We start from the raw sequence: 20,450 nt of genomic DNA on the forward strand, positions 1-20,450 counted from the left end.
TTTATTTCTCCTAGTTGGGTAGTGTAATAAAAATTCTACAACAACGTATGTAGTGTTATGGGATCATAATTTACAACAACATAGTATACAGTATTATAAGATCATAGTAGGATAAAATTAGAGGGAATCTTTTTTTCTAGTCTGAATTTTGCCTTTTACAAAGAAGGGAAAACAGAAGCCCTCTAAATGGTATTCTTGTCATTCATACACTTGTATAAATGAGTTCAATCTGAGTGGTTCTTTGTAACATAGGTAATTGTGGCTTAAATAAGTACTACAAATGATAGCTTGGGATAACATGAGACTCTAAATAACTGTAATAGGATGTAGAGTGGGTCTTTTCCTGTTGCTTTGGAATTAGAGGCTGGAGCCTAGTGTGAAAAAAAGCATTAAGTATACCATCATTAAACAAAAGTCCTGCCAATAATTGGGATCCTTCTTCTGGAGTTTATTAAAAGGAGATAAATTGGCAGCTACCTTCAGCCATCACCCTCAGTGGAAGCTTCGCTTTTCGTAATATAAAAGATGGCTGAAGAGAGGGGGAAGGAAGAAAGGAGCAGTAGTGAATAATGAATCTGGAGCCTAATGAATAGTACAGTGGCCTCCTCCTTTTTCTACCACTTTGGGAAAGAATATACTATCCCTCTCCTAAAAAACCAAGTGAAGGGAATCTTGAGTTACTTGTAGTGATTAGAGTTTGTGACAGGAAGGGGATAACATCATTCTGTTCCCTGGTTAGCCATCTATTTAGGTAGTAGAGTTATTGATTTATCTATCTCTGTGTCTATTTCAACAGAGGAAAAGATAAGTGGAAAGAGTGGTAGTAGGGGATGTGTGCAGAGAGCAGCCTACTCTTCCATTTGTGGGGTGGAAAGGAATGTGTTAAGTATATTGTTCATGATTGGCAAGGTGATGTAGCAATAACAAGCAACTCTAAAGTCTCAATGCTTAACATACAAAACTTTAACAAAAAGAGTTTACCTCTTGATTTTGTATAGTGTGGTAAAGTGTGGTACTGTGGGTAAGGGTGACTGACTCTCCAGAGCAATTGCCAACTCTCATCTTGCAACCGTGCTATCTAGTACATGTGGGCAGAAAAGGAGAGACTGCAGACTTGGACGTGGGCTCTTTACCACCTCTGCCCAGAAATGATACAATTTCCTTTAGAGTTTATTATATGGAATCAACCTCTTAACCTCTCCCAACTAGAAGAGGGTTGAGAAGTGTAGTCTCCTGTGTGCCCAGAACGGGAGGACTCGGGCAATATCTACCACAATGAATTTCCTTTAGGTCAAGTTGACATCATTGAACGTGGCTATATATGGGCTATTCTAGATGTCATGGAATGGGAAAGGTAGATTCAACAGAATGTAGTTGAGTGCACTCATTGGGAAAAAATAATAATTCTTTCATATTTATTCCCTGGTGAGCTGAGACAACTCACTGAACTACACACATAAAAGTGTGGTGATTTTAAGAGGACAAGTTTTGGAGTAAAAGAAACTGGGCTCAAATTCAGGCTCTGTGATTCCTTAATTGTTTTACTTAAGCTCTCTAAGTTTTACCTTCCTTATTTGTGCAAAGGGAATTATAATAGATCCTTCTTCATAGAGTTGTTTGTGAGAGGTAAACCAGATAGTATAGTATCTAGCAGATAGTAAGTATTCAATACATGTTAATGGCCGCTGTTTTCGTTAGGTGTTTGGGGACTTAGAGAAATGGCTCACTAGGAGTAAACTAATGATAAAGAAAAAGACATGAGAAAATATGCTTGAAAAAAATTTTAATTCAACATTTCTTCTAGATTCAAGTAAAGAAAATTTGTTTTTTACACTCTGTGGCCTCTGCATTCCCACTAAGCAAAAATATTCAAAATAATGCCTTTCATCATTGAGCACTTACTGTGTGCCAGGCACTGTGTCAAGCAGTGAACATAGATTATCTCATTTAATTTTTATTATATCTCTTATTCCCGTTAATAGGTCAGGAAACAAGTCACACAACTCCTAATCACAGAGCTAGGTTTAAAACTTACTCTGCCTATTATTTTGTTAAAGTGGTGATTAGATTTTCATTCTTTATAAGCAGCTATGAATGTAGTACAGTTCTATTGTGGAATAGGACATAAAAAAACAAACCACATGAACTTATATAACATCCCACCCATGCATTATCAGTATTAATTAGGCATCCAGGTTAAGAATTTAACTGTAAATCCTTACTTTTTAAAAACCAAATCCATTATTTTTTAGTGTTTTTTGTTTGTTTGCTAGTTTTCCCAGTTGTTTAGTTGGCTCTAGAATTCAGTTTCTCTGATATCATGTACCTGTCATGTATGAGGAGTGTCCACGTATAGCATAGTGTTAAAGAGCACAAGCCTTGGAGCCTGAAGAGCTAGCGTTGATGTCCTCTGGCCAAAGACAACCAGGAACACATCTCTAGTCAAACAAAATTGGATTTTATTATTTGCTACAGCAAAGGAGGTTTCATACCTTGTGAAAATGAGGAGGGGCATCTCAACCACAAGGGATTAAGGGAAATTTGTTATATGACTTGGGCTGGTATTAAGTAATTTGGGGGAGGATTCAAAGAAATGGCAGTCTGTCGAGTTGGATGCTGTTAGAAAGGAGGGGCAGTTTGAGGATCTTATCATTTCTCTAGGAGGTAGGAAGAACAGAAGATTGTTAGAGTAGTTACTAAAGAAGCAGCAGTAGTCACTTTTGCAGATAGGGAAGGGGAATGTTTGGTCATTTTGGTTGCATAGTGTCTTTCCTTTTATCTCTGTCCATACTTGACGATGGAATCGATAGTCTGTGAAATTGTTTACATTTACCAAGTGCATACCAGTAGCTTTAAATTTTTCTTAGTAGATTTAAATTTCTCCTCTGTCATTTACCAGCTGTGTAATTGTAGCCAGGGAGATTACTTTGCATTCAGTTTGCACATCTGACAAATGGGGATGATAATAAGAATATATTCTTTATAAGATTATTTTGAAAGAGGAATGAGTGGATACACGTAAAATGTCCAGAACAGTACCTGGTAAGTGCTCAGTTCAGCTAAACCAGCACCATGACTACCACCACCACCACCACCACCATAATAATAATAATAATAATGAGCAATAATTTATAATACTTTTCATCACATACATTAATTTATGGCATAATTTATTAAGCACTCATATCCACTAAAGAAATCTACTAAGTAGACAAAGATTCTCATGAAGACTAGTCAGGATATCTTCTCTTTTGTTCAGCTATGGAGGAACACTGCCAGATTTTCATTGTTCGGTGTCATTTATGAAATATTGGACAACACAACATATATTTTCCTATAAACCTTTTCCTTTCTACTATTCTAAATTTTGTAAATTTAGTCCCTCAAGAAGAAAATCATAACCAACTTTTGTTTTTCTTTTTTTCCTTACTTCCTCCATCTAAACTGTCACAAAGTTTCACAGATTCAACCTCTTAAATATATTCTGTTTCATTTTCTTCCACTGCCTTAAGATCTCATAATTTTTTACCGGCATCATTGGAATAATCCATTTGATTTTCCTACTACTAGACTAGCTCCTGTCTTTTGGTTTAACCAGCAGACTATTGCATGAATCCACACAAAACATCTGATGACCTCTCCCCCACCCCCCGCGTTTATTTACAGGGTAGATGTCCAAAATGGTTAGTATGGTACACGAACCTTTTCTAAATCTTCACCCAACTTTCATTTCTGGTTTCTGCCCCTTCTGAGTTTGATTCTGATTTTCTGTTCCTACTTGTTTTCTGTATATTATTTTTTGTGCCATTTCAAATTCTTTGTGTAAAAGAGTATGATAAAAATAATTCCAATAAATGAAATAATATAAAAAAGGATTTTGCTTAACGTAAAAATCTAGAATAATGAAAAAAATGAGGTTAGTTTTTTTATTGTGGATACTTCAAAGTATAGATTCAGTTATATAATCTAATGACATCTAGTGGTAACTACTTTCCGTTTTTCTCTATGTGACTCACTGGGGAACTTTATTTTTTTAATTTTAATTTTAATTTTAATTTTTATTTTTTTTAGTAGTTTCCTGAAATCTGATTTATTGAAATTGCTTTGAAGTATTTTTTTTTTCCTTTTTTTCTTTTTTCTTTTTATCTTGTCTTTAATTAAGTTTATTGGGGTAACATTGGTTAATACAATTATATAATTTTCAGGTGTACATTATAATTTGACATCTATATATTCTATTGTGTGTTTACCACCCAAAGTCCAGTTTCCTTCAGCTACCATATATTTAATCCCATTAACCCACTTCACCCTCCTCCTACCTCTCTATATTTGACCCCCTTTATCCCATCTACCTCCCCCCTCCTCCCCCACCCCCTATCCTTTGGTAACCACTAGTCTATAGTCCATGTCCATGAGTCTCTGTTTGTTTGTCCTGTTCATTTGTTGCTTTTAGGTTTGTATCCCACATATAAGTGATATCACACGATTTTCATCTTTTTCAGTCTGGCTTATTTTGCTTAGCATGATTATCTCGAGGTCCATCCATGTTGTCGCAAATGGCAGTATTTCATCTCTTCTTATGGCTGAGTAATATTCCATTGTATATATGTACCACAGCTTCTTTGGCCAATCATCTGTCGTAGGACACTTCGATTGCTTCCATGTTCTGGCCACTGTGAATAATGCTGCTATGAGCATCGGTGTGCAGATATCTTTTTGGATATGGGTTTTCAAGTCTTTGGGGGTAAATACCCTGTAGAGGGATTGCTGGATCATATGGTAGAACAATTCTTAGTTTTTTGAGGAACTTCCATACTGTTTTCCATAGTGGCTGTACCAATTTGCAGTCCCACTAGCAGTGTATGAGGGTTCCTTTTTCTCTGCATCCTCTCCAACATTTGTTATTACTTGTCCTGTTGATTATAGCTATTCTAACAAGTGTGAGATGGCATCCCATCGTGGTTTTGATTTGCATTTCCCTAATAGCTAGTGATATTGAGCATCTTTTCATATATTTGTTGGCCATTTGTATGTCCTCTAGGGAAAAGTCTCTTTTCAGGTCCTCTGCCCATTTTTTGATTGGATCGTTTGTTTTTTTGTTGTTATTGAGTCGCATGAGTTCTTTGTATATTTTGGATATTAGACCCTTATCAGAGGTGTTGCTTGCAAATATATTTTCCCATTCGAATGGTTGTCTCTTTACCTTGTTGGTGGTTTCTTTTGCTGAGCAGAAGCCTTTTAGTTTGATGTAGTCTCATTTATTTATTTTTGCTTTTACTTCCCTTGCCTTTGAGATCGAATTCATAAAATCCTCTTTAAGTTCAAGGTCCTTGACTTTAGTTCCTATGTTTTCTTCTATGCATTTTATTGTTTCGGGTCTTATATTGAGGTCTTTAATCCATTTTGAGTTAATTTTGGTATGTGGTGATAGACAACAGTCTAGTTTCATTCTTTTGCAGGTGGCTTTCCAGTTTTCCCAATACTATTTATTGAAGAAGCTTTCCTTTTTCCACTGCATGTTTTTTTGGCTTTTTTGTCAAAAATCATTTGCCCATATAAATATGGGTTTACTTCTGGACTCTCGATTCTGTTCCACTGGTCCATGTGTCTATTTTGCTGCCAAATACCATGCCGTTTTGATTACTGTCGCTTTGTAGTATACTTTGAAGTCAGGCAGAGTGATGCCTCCAGCCTCATTCTTTTTTCTCAGGATGGCTTTGGCAATTCGGGGTCTTTTGTGCTTCCATACAAATCTGATGATTTTTTTGTTCTATTTCTTTAAAAATTACCGATGGGATTTTAATGGGGATTGCATTAAATCTATATACTGCTTCAGATAATACAACCATTTTAACTACGTTGATTCTTCCAATCCACGAAGGAACACAGAATATCTTTCCATTTCTTTGTATCTTCTTTGATTTCTTTTAATAGGGTCTTGTAGTTTTCATTATATAGGCCCTTCACATGTTTTGTTAAATTTATTCCTAGGTATTTTATTCTTTTTGTTGCAAAAGGAATTATTTTTTCCACTTCTTTTTCTGACACTTCAGTATTAGAGTATAGGAACGCTATGGACTTTTGAACTTTGATTTTATATCCGGAAACTTTACTGTATTTGCTTGTTGTTTCTAGCAGTGTTCTTGTGGAGTCTTTACAGTTTTCTATATAGAGAATCTGGGGAACTTTAAATGCAGTTTGACACTCTGTTTCCATCTGTCATTACACTAACCATTGGATCTTAGGAAATTGTATGTACCAAGTATTTTTTTTTTAAGCTCTAACATGTTCTGATTTTCTAAATACACCTAAATCTGTCACAACATGCAACTCTAATAAGATTGTAGGTTGGGGTGGAATGCCATTTTTAAAGAATTGCAGAGACTTTCAGATATCATTAAATTAAAACTTGAGTTTGTTTTCCAATTGTTAGTTGTTTTGAAAAGTAACATTAACTATAGTCAACGATTGAGAGAGAATTCTTTTTTCCTCCTTTACTCTCTTTCTTTCTCTGACTGAGCTCCTGCTAAATGTCATGGTCTATATTAAGGATGTGATGAAGTATCTGGATGAATAGTGGTAGCCATTTGGCTAACCACTGCACTTTTTCTAGGCTGCTTCAACCTAACACCATTCCAGACGTAAATGTTCTAGGGTTCAGTGGGATCCCCTCCTGCCTTACTCCTGTGTTTCCTTCCACGTGGTAAGAGCGGCACTAAAATAATATCCCCGCTTCCCTGAACTCTCAGGTCCACTCCACCGTTCGGGACAAGGAACGAACATAAGTAGCACTTTGTTTTCCTTTCCTCTTTCTCTTGGGAACAAGCTGTTCACAGAGAGCGTGAATTCTCTCCTGTTCCTGCCTCAAGTTTTACAGGGACAGGCTATAAAATAAATAGTCTCAGGCCAGTGTTATCCGTGCTTGGATAGGAGTGTTTATCTGATGGTGAGGCTTGGTATCAGGAAGCTCACTTTTACGTAGATACAGGCCAATTCTCCACTTACAGTTTTATCAACAAAAGAGATAGTATTCTATGTGCCATCTACTCTTTTGCCGATTTCCAAATTAGCTTAGAAGTTGGGTGGGTGATAGTTTAATGTGAATTACTTAAAAAAAAATAAAGCAGCTTGTGGCTGTTGCTTGAGACATGTTGAGTGTGATTTGTTTTTTATTATTTTCTAGCCTTAACTAGAACAAGTCATAATTGGATGAAATGTAATTTTAAACATGCAATATTGTGATATTTTTGATCTCAGAAAATATTTTGATCTCATTAAATTACTTTTTTAGTGTAAAATTAGAAATAGGAAATACTTTAAAGAAACCACGTGACTACAGGATATATAAAGGTCCCAGAGTTCTTTCTTTTCACCAGGAAAATACCAATTTCCATAAAATTGAGTTCATAAACATCATGACAACTGATGAGAAAGTAACATACAGACTTTAGAGTCTGTATCATGGATTCTGTTAGCCAAGAAGATTTCAGGTGCAAGTAATAGAAAACCCAACTGAGATTGCTTTAAAAAATAAGGGGGAATTTATTGATTTACCTGGTTGAAAACTCCAGATGTACATGTTGCTTCAGGTAAGAATTGATCCTGAATTTCATATAATGTGACTTAGGACCTAATTTCTTTCTATTTTTAATGACACTAAGTGGATATTGACTCCGTTTTGGAAATACCCCTCCAATTCGTGACCCTAAATTGACTTCAAGTAGCTCTGCGAGTTATGTGAATCCTGTTATAAAACAGGAAATCTGTGTCTCAGCACTCTCAGACAGATGTCCTTAAGGGTCACTGTAATTGGACCAGCCTTGGTCATTGTGGTAGTCTTATGCAGGGATGGTACTCTGCTAGTCATGACTCACCTCTAGGGCAAGTGAAGCCAGTTCCATCCAAACCACAAAGCTGAGGCTGAGAAGACATTCTTTCTCTTCCAAAAAAAGAAAGAAAATATATGATATCGAGCCAAACAACATATTCATTAGGGTTGTTTCCAGAGTACATTTTCTATTATCTTCATTCAGAAGGCTTTAAGTAATGTAAAAATTCACCTATTTTTAGCCTGTTACCTAACACATTTTTAGAGAATAGGCATAAATTAAAGGTTAAGCAAGTACCTTCACAATGTGATATTATTTTCTGTCAGTTGTTTGAAGACTGCTAAAGAAACTTTGCTATAAAAGTGGTAAAAAAAGAATAATTTATCTTGGGAGAATTTATATGAAAAGCATGTCTACATTCATATGAAAGTCTTAACTCTAGTTTCTAATCTGGGTGTCTCATCATCCTCATTGTCTCAGACATGCTTCTTCATGGATATCCCTCCTTTAAATGTGGTATTTAAAAGAGAACAGCATATTTTAAATATTATCAAACCAAACAAAAGCACTCGATGAAATTTAATGACCTTATTTCACAAAGTTCGGCCCCATCAGTGTCTTCCATCACATTCCACCTCTACTTTTTTGGGGCCTGCCTTCAGGAAGCATCACAGTTTTCTTTTTTTTCCTGCCTGTAATACATCACTGACAGAGGATTTTGTAGAGGAGTATTGGGTCAAGCTGGTAAGAGGCTAAAAGAGCTTTATTAGAGGAAGAATCACTTCAGGGAAAAAGGGTAATTATTTAAAAGAGGGTGTTTTATGGAAGTTTTGCTCTCTGGGGTATAATGCTATCTTCTTCAGTACGCCTTCTTGAAAATTTCTAATTACGCTTTAATGCTTTTGTGATGTAGATATACGCATTTTGGACAGGCTTTCTTAGACTGGGAGTGGAGTGAAAGCAATGGGAACCTAAGATATAATTGTATACATACCACTTTTGAAGAGAATCTGCTAACAAGTCCACTTTATAGTATTTTACTGATCTTAAAGAATTAAGGAATCACAAGTGTCTATCTATCTTGAAGAGAATACACTGCATATGTAAACGGTGGGGCTGAATGATGCCTAATTTGAAACAATGCAATATTGGTATAGAGAACTAAGGAACACCATCCTGCTGGCATGCAGATGTTAGGTGCTGTTTTCTCTGTTTGAGAAAGAATATTCCTTTAACTCGAAGATAAATTAGGTTCCTTTAATTGATCTAATTGAGTCAAATCAGATTTGCAAATCATATAGAAATACTTATATCAGTTCCTTTGGCTTTATATCAAGATATGTAACATGCTATGTGTGTATTTATTGACTAAATATACAAGAATTATGTAGAAAAAATTTTATTACCACAAATACTGGGATAATGAAGACTCCAAGTACTAAATGAAACATATTTTCTTTTTGTTCTGTCATGGAAGTTGCTCCAAATAGTATTGTATTCATTTGTTATTATAAATTCTCCTCCAAGAAAAATCTTGTTTAGTAAGTACTTTCTTTGTACCTGTCACTTTCTAAAATCATTCGAATGAGTTGTATTCTCATGCAGATTAGTGTCAGGCTAATCGACAGAGCTGTAGCTCTATTTTTTAAAGATTCTTTCTGTTCTGTTACTAAGAAACAGCTTTTCTTTAACTCCTCATCTCTCTCTATCTCAAGCAATGTAGTTTTCTCAACGTCTCTGAAAAACAACCACGTAAATTCTCAGTCATTCTTACAAATCAACAAAACAGCACAAAAAAGATATCTAGTAGTTGGTTGAGTGAAGAGATTGACATTCTCAAGACTCATACATTGAAGGCATGTCTTTTACTTCTTTATTTAGGAGTAGTATTTTGGGTAATTTGTGAGTTTATTTTTCAAGGTGAAATACAAATAAGGAAAATTAGTGTGAGTTTTGGCTAATACTATTAAGTTTATATCATAGATATGCTATCTAATTGGGCAAATGAAATTTATTTTTAACATAGTGTAAAAAAATCTTGTCACAACAAAGACAATCCATACCATAACCAGAAGGTAATAAATGTTATGAAAAAGATAAAGTAAAGTAGGTTAGGGGATTGGGATTGGGAGTGCAGGAAGTGGAGGTGGAGATTGAAATATTTTATATGGTGTTCAGAGTGGGCCTTCTTGAGAAAGTGATATTTAAAGGAAGACTCGAAGAAGGTCTCTACTGACTAGAAGACCAGAAGGCATCTCTACTGCAACCTGGGGGAACAGCATTCCAGGCAGAGGGAGCTGCCAGAGCAGTGGCCCTAAAATAAGAGAAGGCAGGGAAGCCAGCCTGGCTGGGTCTGAGTGAGCCAGGGGCAAGTGGTAGAAAAGAAGACTAGAGAGTAATGGGTGCCAGATCCCATAGGCCTTGTAAGCAAAATGGGGAGTTACTGAAGGGTTTCAATCATGTTAATGATTTGATCTGACTTCAATTCTTGTTGCTATGTTGAGACTGAGTCAGAGGAGTATGACAGAGTAGAAGCAGAGAGACAAGTTAGGAAGTTTTTGCAGATATTCACACAAAAAACGATGGTGACTTCACCAGGCTTGTACTAGTCAAGGTGTAGAAGTGTTTGGATTCTAGATATAATCTGATGGTAGATCCAACAGAATTTCTTTATGGATTGGAGAAGCAAGTAGAGGGAAAGAATTGCTATTAACTGAGATGGAAAATACTGCTTCTACTTAAACCCACTTATGTGTATTTCCCATATTGTAAAAGACTATATGATTATTTTTCCCAATAAGGAAATAAACACTTAAGATGAAAATTAATTATAAATGTTTGCTGTGCAGGTAAGAAGCACCTTTCTTCTTTGGTATATACCTCTAGCTGTGTTTGTTTCCTTTTATGAGAAGGGGTTTCTCTTCTCTGAATAACTGTGGTTTTAACCCCTAATAAAAAATCTTGGTCTCTTAGGAATAAAAAAAGGAAGAAATAATGGAATAAGTGTATTAAAGCGATAATCGGAATTTAATAAAAGAACTAATATTAAAAAAATATAAAGGTGACAAGGAAGAATGAAATAAAATAACTTTCTGGAGGCTTTTACTGATGATTATGGAAAGTAGTTGTTGATTATATTTATTTATACTTTTTTTTTCCTCTTCTATTTCTTCTATCTTCTTTGTATTATTTTTAGTTAATCTTTTTTATTGTAGGATTGTTTCTAAGGCTGCCTGCCATAGTCACAAGGGAAATAAAATCACTACAGGTTTAAATTATCTCCTAGTATAGAATGGCTCCTAGTCTGGATTTCTATAGTATCATTTGTGCATTGGTTTTTAGAGATTTGAATATACAAAGTATCTTTCAACTGTAAATTGAAAATATTGGTGTAAATACAATGAAAATTAATTAAAACTAGTATCTGATTCATAGACTTTTTATTTTGTACTTCTGAAGAAGTCAATGGATACTAAAGATATAATTATTCTCATGAAAACTTTTTAAAGCCCAAATTGGGTCCCCATAAATTTGAATGAATGGGAAGTACTTACCCAGGGAACCTTTTTTAAATGTAAAAGTTGAGTTATAAATGGGGAAAATAGTCCTAAAAGTATGATATAACTCTCTGAAGCGTAGGGAGGAGAAAATTAGAGACCTAGAAATATCATTAGAGAGTAGAGGGAAAGCAGTAGTGGTATAAGAAGTAATACGATGAGTCTGTGTGGACTTAAAAGAGGAGCTAGAAACAAGATTAATGGTAGAGGAGATAATTGGCAGCAGAGTGTGCATTACTGTTGGGATAACACTGCCAAGAGAACTCACTGAGGTAGTAAAAGTGAGTGGAAGGGAAAGTAAAAAAATTTAGCTTTTGAAGCATCAGCTGTAATGTTATTTTTGAAATCTGGACTATCAACTTGGAAGAATCAGAATATTCTGTGGAATTCCTTTTTCAGTTTGATATGAACCATGGGGTCTAAATGGATGGATTTTATTATTGGTTAGCCTTTCTATGAAGATGAATTATTTTGAATTTATATTGCATTTTTGTTTGAAGAATCTACAAGCGTTTCTTAGGAATCTTGGAGGGGAAAAAGACTTATTTTTCCCTATGCCTCCCACAGTCTCTCCAAGATCTATAGTTAATTCTAGGACAGAATCCTGTAGATGAATACTGCTCAGATAGTTAAATAGTGCTACCACATTATCCCTAGACCCTCATTTAAACTTGAAATTTGGGAGACCAGAAAACAATGCAGTACTTCTGCGTTTCTCTCTACTCTTCAACACTGGCCTTTTCTCAGTTTTATTTAAGTTTATTTGGAATGCCTTAAATATAATTCTCAAAAGTGTAATTGTAACATCTAGATAATTGACTTTTAGTGCAAGAGAATCTTCTTTTCTATTTTTAATTTTTATGAATGACTAAATAGAGGCACCTAGAGGTTAAGTGAGAAAGTGAGAAAAGCTTGATTTAAACATTGTCTAACCAAACACCCAGTTCACGGAACACATTTTTTTTTTTTAATTAAATTTTCACAGAAACTGCTATTTCCTATTCCATTACCTTCTTGGGGAAGTATTTTTTTTGTAAAGATTAAGAAATTTGTTATTGAATAATTGAGAAGAAATTGTAGAGTAAACCTATTAAACCATTACCAACTTTTATTGTCACTATACATTTTATAGTGAAAGCAGAGCCGTAGGATTATCAATAAGAAACACAATGAATTTTGTTATTTTAAAAATAGCATAATTCATATAGAAGAACATGGTTTACACATTTCTGAATCTTTTCATTTTAAATGTGATGCCCAGGAATACCTTAGATGTAGGAGGCATTTGGTGTTCAGTATTGTGAGGCACTAATCAGCTAAATACCATAATCCTCCTTACAGGGTACATTCTTACTTGACCTGGAGCTATATACAGCCACATAGTAACAACATTAAAGAGTAACCTTAACAGGCCCATCACTAGAGCATTTTATGACTGCACCTGTGAATAAGTGTTGTTTTATGTGTAACTTTCTAGTAATTGACTTTTGAAATACAATAATTGTGAGCAAGCAGAGACTTTCAAATCATCTGATTAAGGATGATTCCTGTGATTTTGCTAGAGCTAGAAGGATTAAATGAAAGCACTGCCTGGCTCTGTGTTAATGTATTTTTGTCAACATGATGCTTCATGCTCGACAGATGTGCATTGGTTGAGCAAAAGGTAAAACTATAATAATATGTTAAATATTGTGATATGTAAAAAAGATTGATCTGTTTTATGATTTTTAATGAATATAAATGATTTGACTTGTTAAAAGCTTTTTGTAGAAATTATAGAAATGGAACATATATACAGGATCGTATACTTCTGTTAAATCTTTGATTTAATGTGCCTTAACAGCTTCAAATTTCTGAATTTGATTACGTTATGTTTAAACGATATGGTTAGCATGTATAATTGAATTAATGAGGCATCATTTAGTTTATTTAGCAAATGAGGCATCATTTAGTTTATAAAGCTTTAAAAAAGATGGAGGTCTTTTTTCAGATTATTGATTATTTAAATGTCATTTCTATTCTTTTACTTATAAAATGACAATTATTTAATAATCTCTACTAATAAAGATTATGAGCAAGAGATTTTCATATAGATAGTACTTAACTGTACTAATATAAAATTTGAATTTACAAAAATTAGTAATGTTTAAATTCTTCACTCTACTTTTAGTGTCATGATGGTTCATAAAATCTATATGTCTTAAGAATTATAAATGTATAAATATTAAAAGTTAAGTTTCCATCTTACCTTTTATTATCTTTATGTTTTTAAATATTTATTGGATTATATTTTCAGAAATTTGATTATTTTATAGTATGTAAGTTCGGAATTGCTATATATAAATGATATAATAACAAACCACATGGAATAGTAAAGGTTGTAAATATTAAAATAAAAACTATTGGAAAATATGATAAATTAACATAAAGTATAAATTGAGACTGCCTCTGAGAAATTGAGAAAGTGACTTAAATTGGGAAGGAATCTTTGATTTTGGAATTTCCCCATTAGTCAGCATAATTTTTAGACATGGAATTTTAAGGAAACTTATTGGTAGAGCTTCTTGCACAAACTGTTATGCCCAATAAAATGTGAATACATAGGTAGAATATTCAGAAATAGATTGGTTAGCCCTGTGACAAAAAGTTATAAGTAACGAACAGAAATGCTACTGATTAAAGTAGAAATAAGATATTTCTAGATGCGATTTTTTTGTAAACTGGTTCTAGTTAAAATGCTTATAATATGATGAAAGAGAAAATAATTTAACAGTCTAGGTTTCAGTAAAGAGAAGATGAACAGATATTAGATAAATATAAAGTGAATATAACTACATACTGATATTGTATCATCAGTCAGATATAGAGATTGATAGAATGAATGTATAGAGGTAAAAATTAAGGCAATGTGTAATACTACAAACATTTTATTCTAAAGAAAGGCATAATTTTGGATTCTCCTTTTTAATGTCTCAGGATCTTTGAAGGATTAAGTGAACTATAACATCTTAGATGAATTGCTCCCTTTCTATGAATTATAAATTATGGGTTAAATACTGTTAAATGCTTCATAATTGTTTAGAGATGTGTACAGATTATCATAGTATTATTTCACCTATAAAATGTTTTCCACCTAATACTAATAAATGCTAAGGCTTGCTTATAAAGGCCGGTAGCAAAGATGGAGATTAGAGATATAGTACTTGGATTTTAATCAGGTTCTGAAAAAAAATATAATGTCTAAGAAATACAATAGTTTTAATTCAAAGGAGAGTATATAATGCAATAATTCACAATATAGTTGTTAAAATTGTTTTGACAGAATATTTTAATATTTGGAGCAACTGATATTAAATTCTTCATTGTTTGGTAAGAATATTCTTAGAATAAAATTTTGCCTTGTAGCATGGCTTTAAGATAGTGTAAGGTACTATAACCTTACAGTCTATTTTTAAAAACTTAATTCCATGTTAAGTAACAGTGACACTATTTATCCCAATTTCAGAAATCATGACCACTGTTCTATTTTTACTTAAATCCAACACAAATCAGCATCTACAGTATGATTCACATGCTTCAGGCAAATTTCATAATCTCTAGAACAAAGTGATTGCTGGATTTAATATTGAATTCAATTAATTGAAGGTATGATTTTTAAAAAGCACTTATATAGCTTGCTAAGGACTAATTATTAATAGCCTTTCTTCTAGAACTGAATTCTATAAGTAAATATTTTTATTTATTAGTAAAATAGAATATTCCTTGTGTTATAAAGACTCACTATATTCATTTTATTTATACTTTTCTTACTTTCAAAAATTCACGTTAGTCTCTCAGGGAATAAAGTATTCCCTTTAAAAATAGTTTTTCTATTTCCGTCCTATAATACCCAACGTGATGTTAAATATATTAGAAATCCCTGATTTACAAAGAAGTTTTATTCTAAATGTTTAGTTGTGAGGTGATTGATACTCAAAACACATTTTGATGAAGAAGTCATTTTATAAATAATAAATGGTTTCTGAAGCCTAACAACAAAGGCCAAATTAACATATAATAGAGCTAAATTACACAACTTATAAAATAGTTCCTTTCACCTGAGTTGCCGTTGCTGCCATGGGAGCAGTAGGGGAAAGAAAAGAACAAGGTTGTTTTAGCAAATCAGTGGGTTTAATTCGGTACAGAAAAAAGAAACAAGCCATAAAAAGTAGAGAACATTTAAGGGAGAATTAATTAAGCAATTCTTTAATTCAACAGATGTTTATTGAGTACCTGTTATGTGCCAGCCTCCTTAGATCCAGGTTGCTAGTCCTTATGAAATTTAACATATTATAGATATTCCTGGATGGAAATGGATAAGATTACCTAGGGGAGGAAGTACAGTGAGGAATAGGGACACCATTATATTAAATTGCCTTCAAAATATCCAATTTCCTCCTTAACATTTTCTGAAATTTTTTACTTCACTCTCTTGTGTGGTCATGTTTTTTCACATTTTAGATATTAATTTGTATTAATAATCTGCTCGTTTCACTTTTGACTTTCAACTGAGAGCAGGTATAATGGGGAATTGGAATTTACTTAGCTTGGGAACATGAAATATTTTGAAAAGGAGGGGTATGTGAAAAAGGCTTATTGGGCTGCCTTCAGGTGGGCTCTAGAGATCAACTATCTTTGAAAATCCTTGATTTAATAAAATAACAATTAAGAATTAAGTAGATTTATATTTTCTAAGACAGCTTGGAGTAAAATATTTAAAAAAAGAAAATAATAGCAACTTAACGAGAAACACAAAACATTTCCAATGAAGTATATTTTATATAAATGGGCTATACTCAGCGTAATTACCTATTCAAGTCTTAGTTCAAATGTATCTTTTCAGAAATACCTTTTATGTAGAAAGTAGGCTCCCTTCGTCACTATTTGTAATTTTCACTATTTCAAATTTTTTCATAGTATTGGTCACTATAAGAAATAGCCTTAATTTATTTGTTTATATGCTTATTGTCTCCCCTACTAGAAAGAAAGCTTCTTTAGAGAAGAGACACTATATGTCTTTTCTGTTGTGTTCCCAACAACTAGAATCATACCTGGCACAGAGTAAGCCCGAAATAAATATTTGTTTAATAAATGACTGAATAATAGAGCTACAAATGTATGTTAAACACAGTCCTTTCCGGTTAAGAAATTTAAAGTCTGGTGGATAGTACAGGACACTAAGTAGGTGATTGTAAATAGGGCGAGTAGTGTTATGTTGAGGAAATACAGAGGCACAAAAGTGAACTTTAGCTGATGAACTGATCTTAATAGTCCATGGTGAAGTGGTAATGTTGTTTTCATTTAAAAAATCACATTTTACTTCCATTTTTATGTCTTCAAAAATCATATACATGTATAGCTATATAATTTCCTATGTTGAATTTTATGGAAATTAGAATTAAATTACACAATCTCTAAATGAAATTTAAAAAATTATTTTCTTATGTACCATATAAATCTTAGAAACACTAAAATTTTACTCTTGGAAGAGTGTCAATTTCTTGATATTAAATTAAGTTTATGAATACCTTATGTTCTTAGAGATAAATATGTTTATTAACATAGATTGCAAAAATTATATCATTTTTAACATACCAAAATGTATTTGAATTCCTAACATAAAGTCTGCATCTAATGGAGGTTAGATGGTCATTTTAAGAAGGAACTGATTCTTTAGAGTTCCTTGGAGAAATTCTCTCTTATCTCAGTATTTCAGTAAAGTAAATAGATATAAGTAGCCAGTTAAATAAATGTGAACATGTTCAAAATTGGCACCATGACTGGAATATCCTTATTATTTCTTGCTATGCTTTAAGCTTTCATTTTGGCATATTAACTTGACGAAGTTGTGGTATGAATATTAGAAGATCATAGACCCTAAGAAATGGAAGAGGATTTTAGAGTAATTTAGCATCTTAAAATCAAGGGTCTTTTACTGATTTTTCTATTCCCAGCTTATATTATAGTGTGTAGCATTTAGTTCTTATTGATTAGATATTTGTTAAAATTATATGTGAGTTGATATTTATAATCTATGTCTCTCACTTTAAAACACAGACTGTCAAAGCATAAATGGCTATATAGGTTCAAATAACTGGTTAATGGCTAAAACAGGACTAAGAAACCCATGTTCCTCAACTCTAGTGTTCTTTTCATGATACATTGCTACCATTGCTGTGTTTTTTTCTTTAGTCATTTTTTTATAAAAATAATGACAAAAAGTAAAATGAATTATGCATAAACACATATTTGGTTGTTATGTAGATTAACACCATAAAAATTATTTTGAATGGTCTGTTTTGATTGTATATTTTAAACTGTAGGAGTCTGGTTTTATGTAATACTTGTAACCTAAAAGCTTTGTAATTAAGCCTTAAATATTTTATATTTATGTATAAATGTAAGAATGTAAATGTAAAAAAAAAAATCACATCCACTTGCTTAATCTTAAAACATTTAGGGGGGTATTGACTATAGTACTTTCCCTTTATGGTTCCAGGTTAGAGTCAAACCTGGTGATGCATTTGTGAGATCTGAAAGGTGGAAGAGACATAGAAGCCATTATTGTCAAGCAGCAATTATTGGCAGGCAGGTGGGCAAATGTCAAAGTCTTAGTGGATCTGGACAAACTCCTATTAATTGACCACCCTAACAGTAGGCAGCTGAGATAATTGATGGCAAATTCCCAGACTCCTGAGATTCACAGCCACTTACTAATGACAACCCCTGCCTTTATTTTTCAGGTGCAGAACAGCAGTATTAACATCTCTGACCTTTATTCCTCTAGCTTGTTCAACAGTTGTGTAGCTTCCGATTCCTGAATTAAAAACCTTCCTACCTGGAAAATCTAGAGTGATTTCTGTTTTCCTTAATGAATCCTACATTGGAAGACTGTATTACAGATATGGGTGAAAAGGGATTTGGGGACACAGAGGAGACTTTAGAGGACAGTGATGATGTTGCTGGAAAGCATCATTCCACACGTATTCTTTCTCTACTCTTGCTTTTGCAACCAAAAAAATATTGTCTAAGAAATTCACAACTGAGCTGTCAAATGTTGATCCTCTTTTAATTCAACTGATTCCACTATTTTATTATCTCCTGTTCATATGTTCTGACAAAATCCTCATAACATTTATTCTAAACGTTTTCTGTCATCTCCAGGATTCCAGTTCCATTGCTTCTTATGGCTATTGGTTGACATTATCTGAGTTCGTGCCAGAGAAGAAAGCAATGTGAATATTTTGTTGACAAAGAGTATTAATACTAAGTGTAATTGTGAGGTCCGCCAGGCTGTACCAGTGTTAGAGGGACAGGTTGAGAACAATAGACAGTATCTTCCTCTGACATTGTAAGGAAATATGAGGTGTCAGATGTGCAGAGAAGTGTCATCAAATTTGCCTTAACCTTGATGATGGAATAAGAACCAGCAGTCCTTTCTAACTTCTAGAGATTTTATGATGCATAAATCATTATTGCTGGTATTTATTTAAGTTACGTATCTCAAGTTAAGCAATAAAGAAGGGTTAGAGATATAATGATAAGATGAAGATTTAGATACTAGGAATACTAGGAATGATCTACATAGATGGATGAATGAAAAATGATTTTTAAGAGCCATCACTTAGTTTTAGTCAGAAAGCATTCAATTCTTGAGCCAAGTCAGTTTGGCTTCATTATGTTTTCAAGTAAGTTTCATACTAAGCTGTCAAGAATAGAGAGAATAGAAGGTGGAATATTTTTAAGCTTCTGAGTAACAGTTCGGAGATATCTGAAATGTATTGAGCTAAGCAAGGAAATTAGAATAAAGTATTTTGCAGCAACAGAGTATGATGGTTATCTAATTTAGGGCATAAGTACATTTCATATACAATGTATCAGGCATTTAATAACTACATCAAAAATACCTTTAAAATTTTCTATTTGAACTGAATAAAATGAATATAAGTAAAACTTTAGTCATGGCATAACTTTAAAATGAAATTGAAAGAAAAGAACAAAAGAACTATTTGAGTTTACCCAATAGTGAATTAATAAAATGTAAAATTATTTAAATGTTTCTCTTCTCATCATTCTTTTTCTTTGGTTATTTAGGAAAAGAAGTCCATCAGTGTCCAGAGATCAGAATAGAAGATACGACCAAAGAGAAGAAAGAGAGGAATATTCACAGTATGCTACTTCAGATAGTGCAATGCCTAGATCTCCATCAGATTATGCTGATAGGAGGTCTCAGCGCGAACCTCAGTTTTATGAAGAATCTGACCGTATGAATTATAGGGACTCCAACAGGAGAAGTCATAGGCATTCCAAGGAATATATTGTAGATGATGAAGATGTGGAGAGTAGAGATGAATATGAAAGACAAAGGAGAGAGGAGGAATACCAGTCACGTTATCGAAGTGATCCGAACTTGGCCCGTTATCCAGTAAAGCCACAGCCATATGAAGAGCAAATGCGTATTCATGCTGAAGTGTCCAGAGCACGGCATGAAAGAAGGCATAGTGATGTTTCTTTGGCAAATGCCGAACTGGATGATTCCAGGATTTCTATGCTAAGGATGGAACGACCATCCAGGCAAAGGTCTATATCTGAACGTAGAGCTGCCATGGAAAATCAGCGATCTTATTCAATGGAAAGAACTCGAGAGGCTCAGGGACCAACTTCTTATCCACAAAGGACCACAAACCATAGTCCTCCCACCCCCCGGAGGAGTCCAATACCCATTGATAGACAAGACATGAGACGTACTGACTCACTAAGGAAACAACACCACTTAGATCCTAGCTCTGCTGTGAGGAAAACAAAAAGGGAAAAAATGGAAACGATGTTAAGGAATGATTCTCTCAGTTCTGACCAGTCAGAGTCAGTGAGACCTCCACCACCGAAGCCTCATAAGTCAAAGAAAGGTGGTAAAATGCGCCAGGTTTCACTGAGCAGTTCAGAGGAGGAATTGGCTTCCACACCTGAATATACAAGTTGTGAGGATGTTGAGATTGAAAGTGAGAGTGTCAGTGAAAAAGGTAAG

At 33.7% G+C, this 20,450-nt stretch overlaps 1 protein-coding gene across 1 annotated transcript in view; it reads left to right on the forward strand.

The window, feature by feature from the left end:
- The window catches only part of RIMS2 (regulating synaptic membrane exocytosis 2), a 579,688-nt gene that overhangs the window by 251,224 nt on the left and 308,014 nt on the right, over positions 1-20,450 (forward strand). The window contains exon 6 of the mRNA XM_011373284.2: positions 19,520-20,445. Within this exon, the coding sequence (XP_011371586.2) occupies positions 19,520-20,445 (926 nt within the window). The remainder of the gene's footprint in view (positions 1-19,519; positions 20,446-20,450) is intronic.

This window comes from Pteropus vampyrus, unplaced genomic scaffold, assembly GCF_000151845.1.
Source record: "Pteropus vampyrus isolate Shadow unplaced genomic scaffold, Pvam_2.0 Scaffold222, whole genome shotgun sequence".
NCBI lineage: Eukaryota > Metazoa > Chordata > Mammalia > Chiroptera > Pteropodidae > Pteropus > Pteropus vampyrus.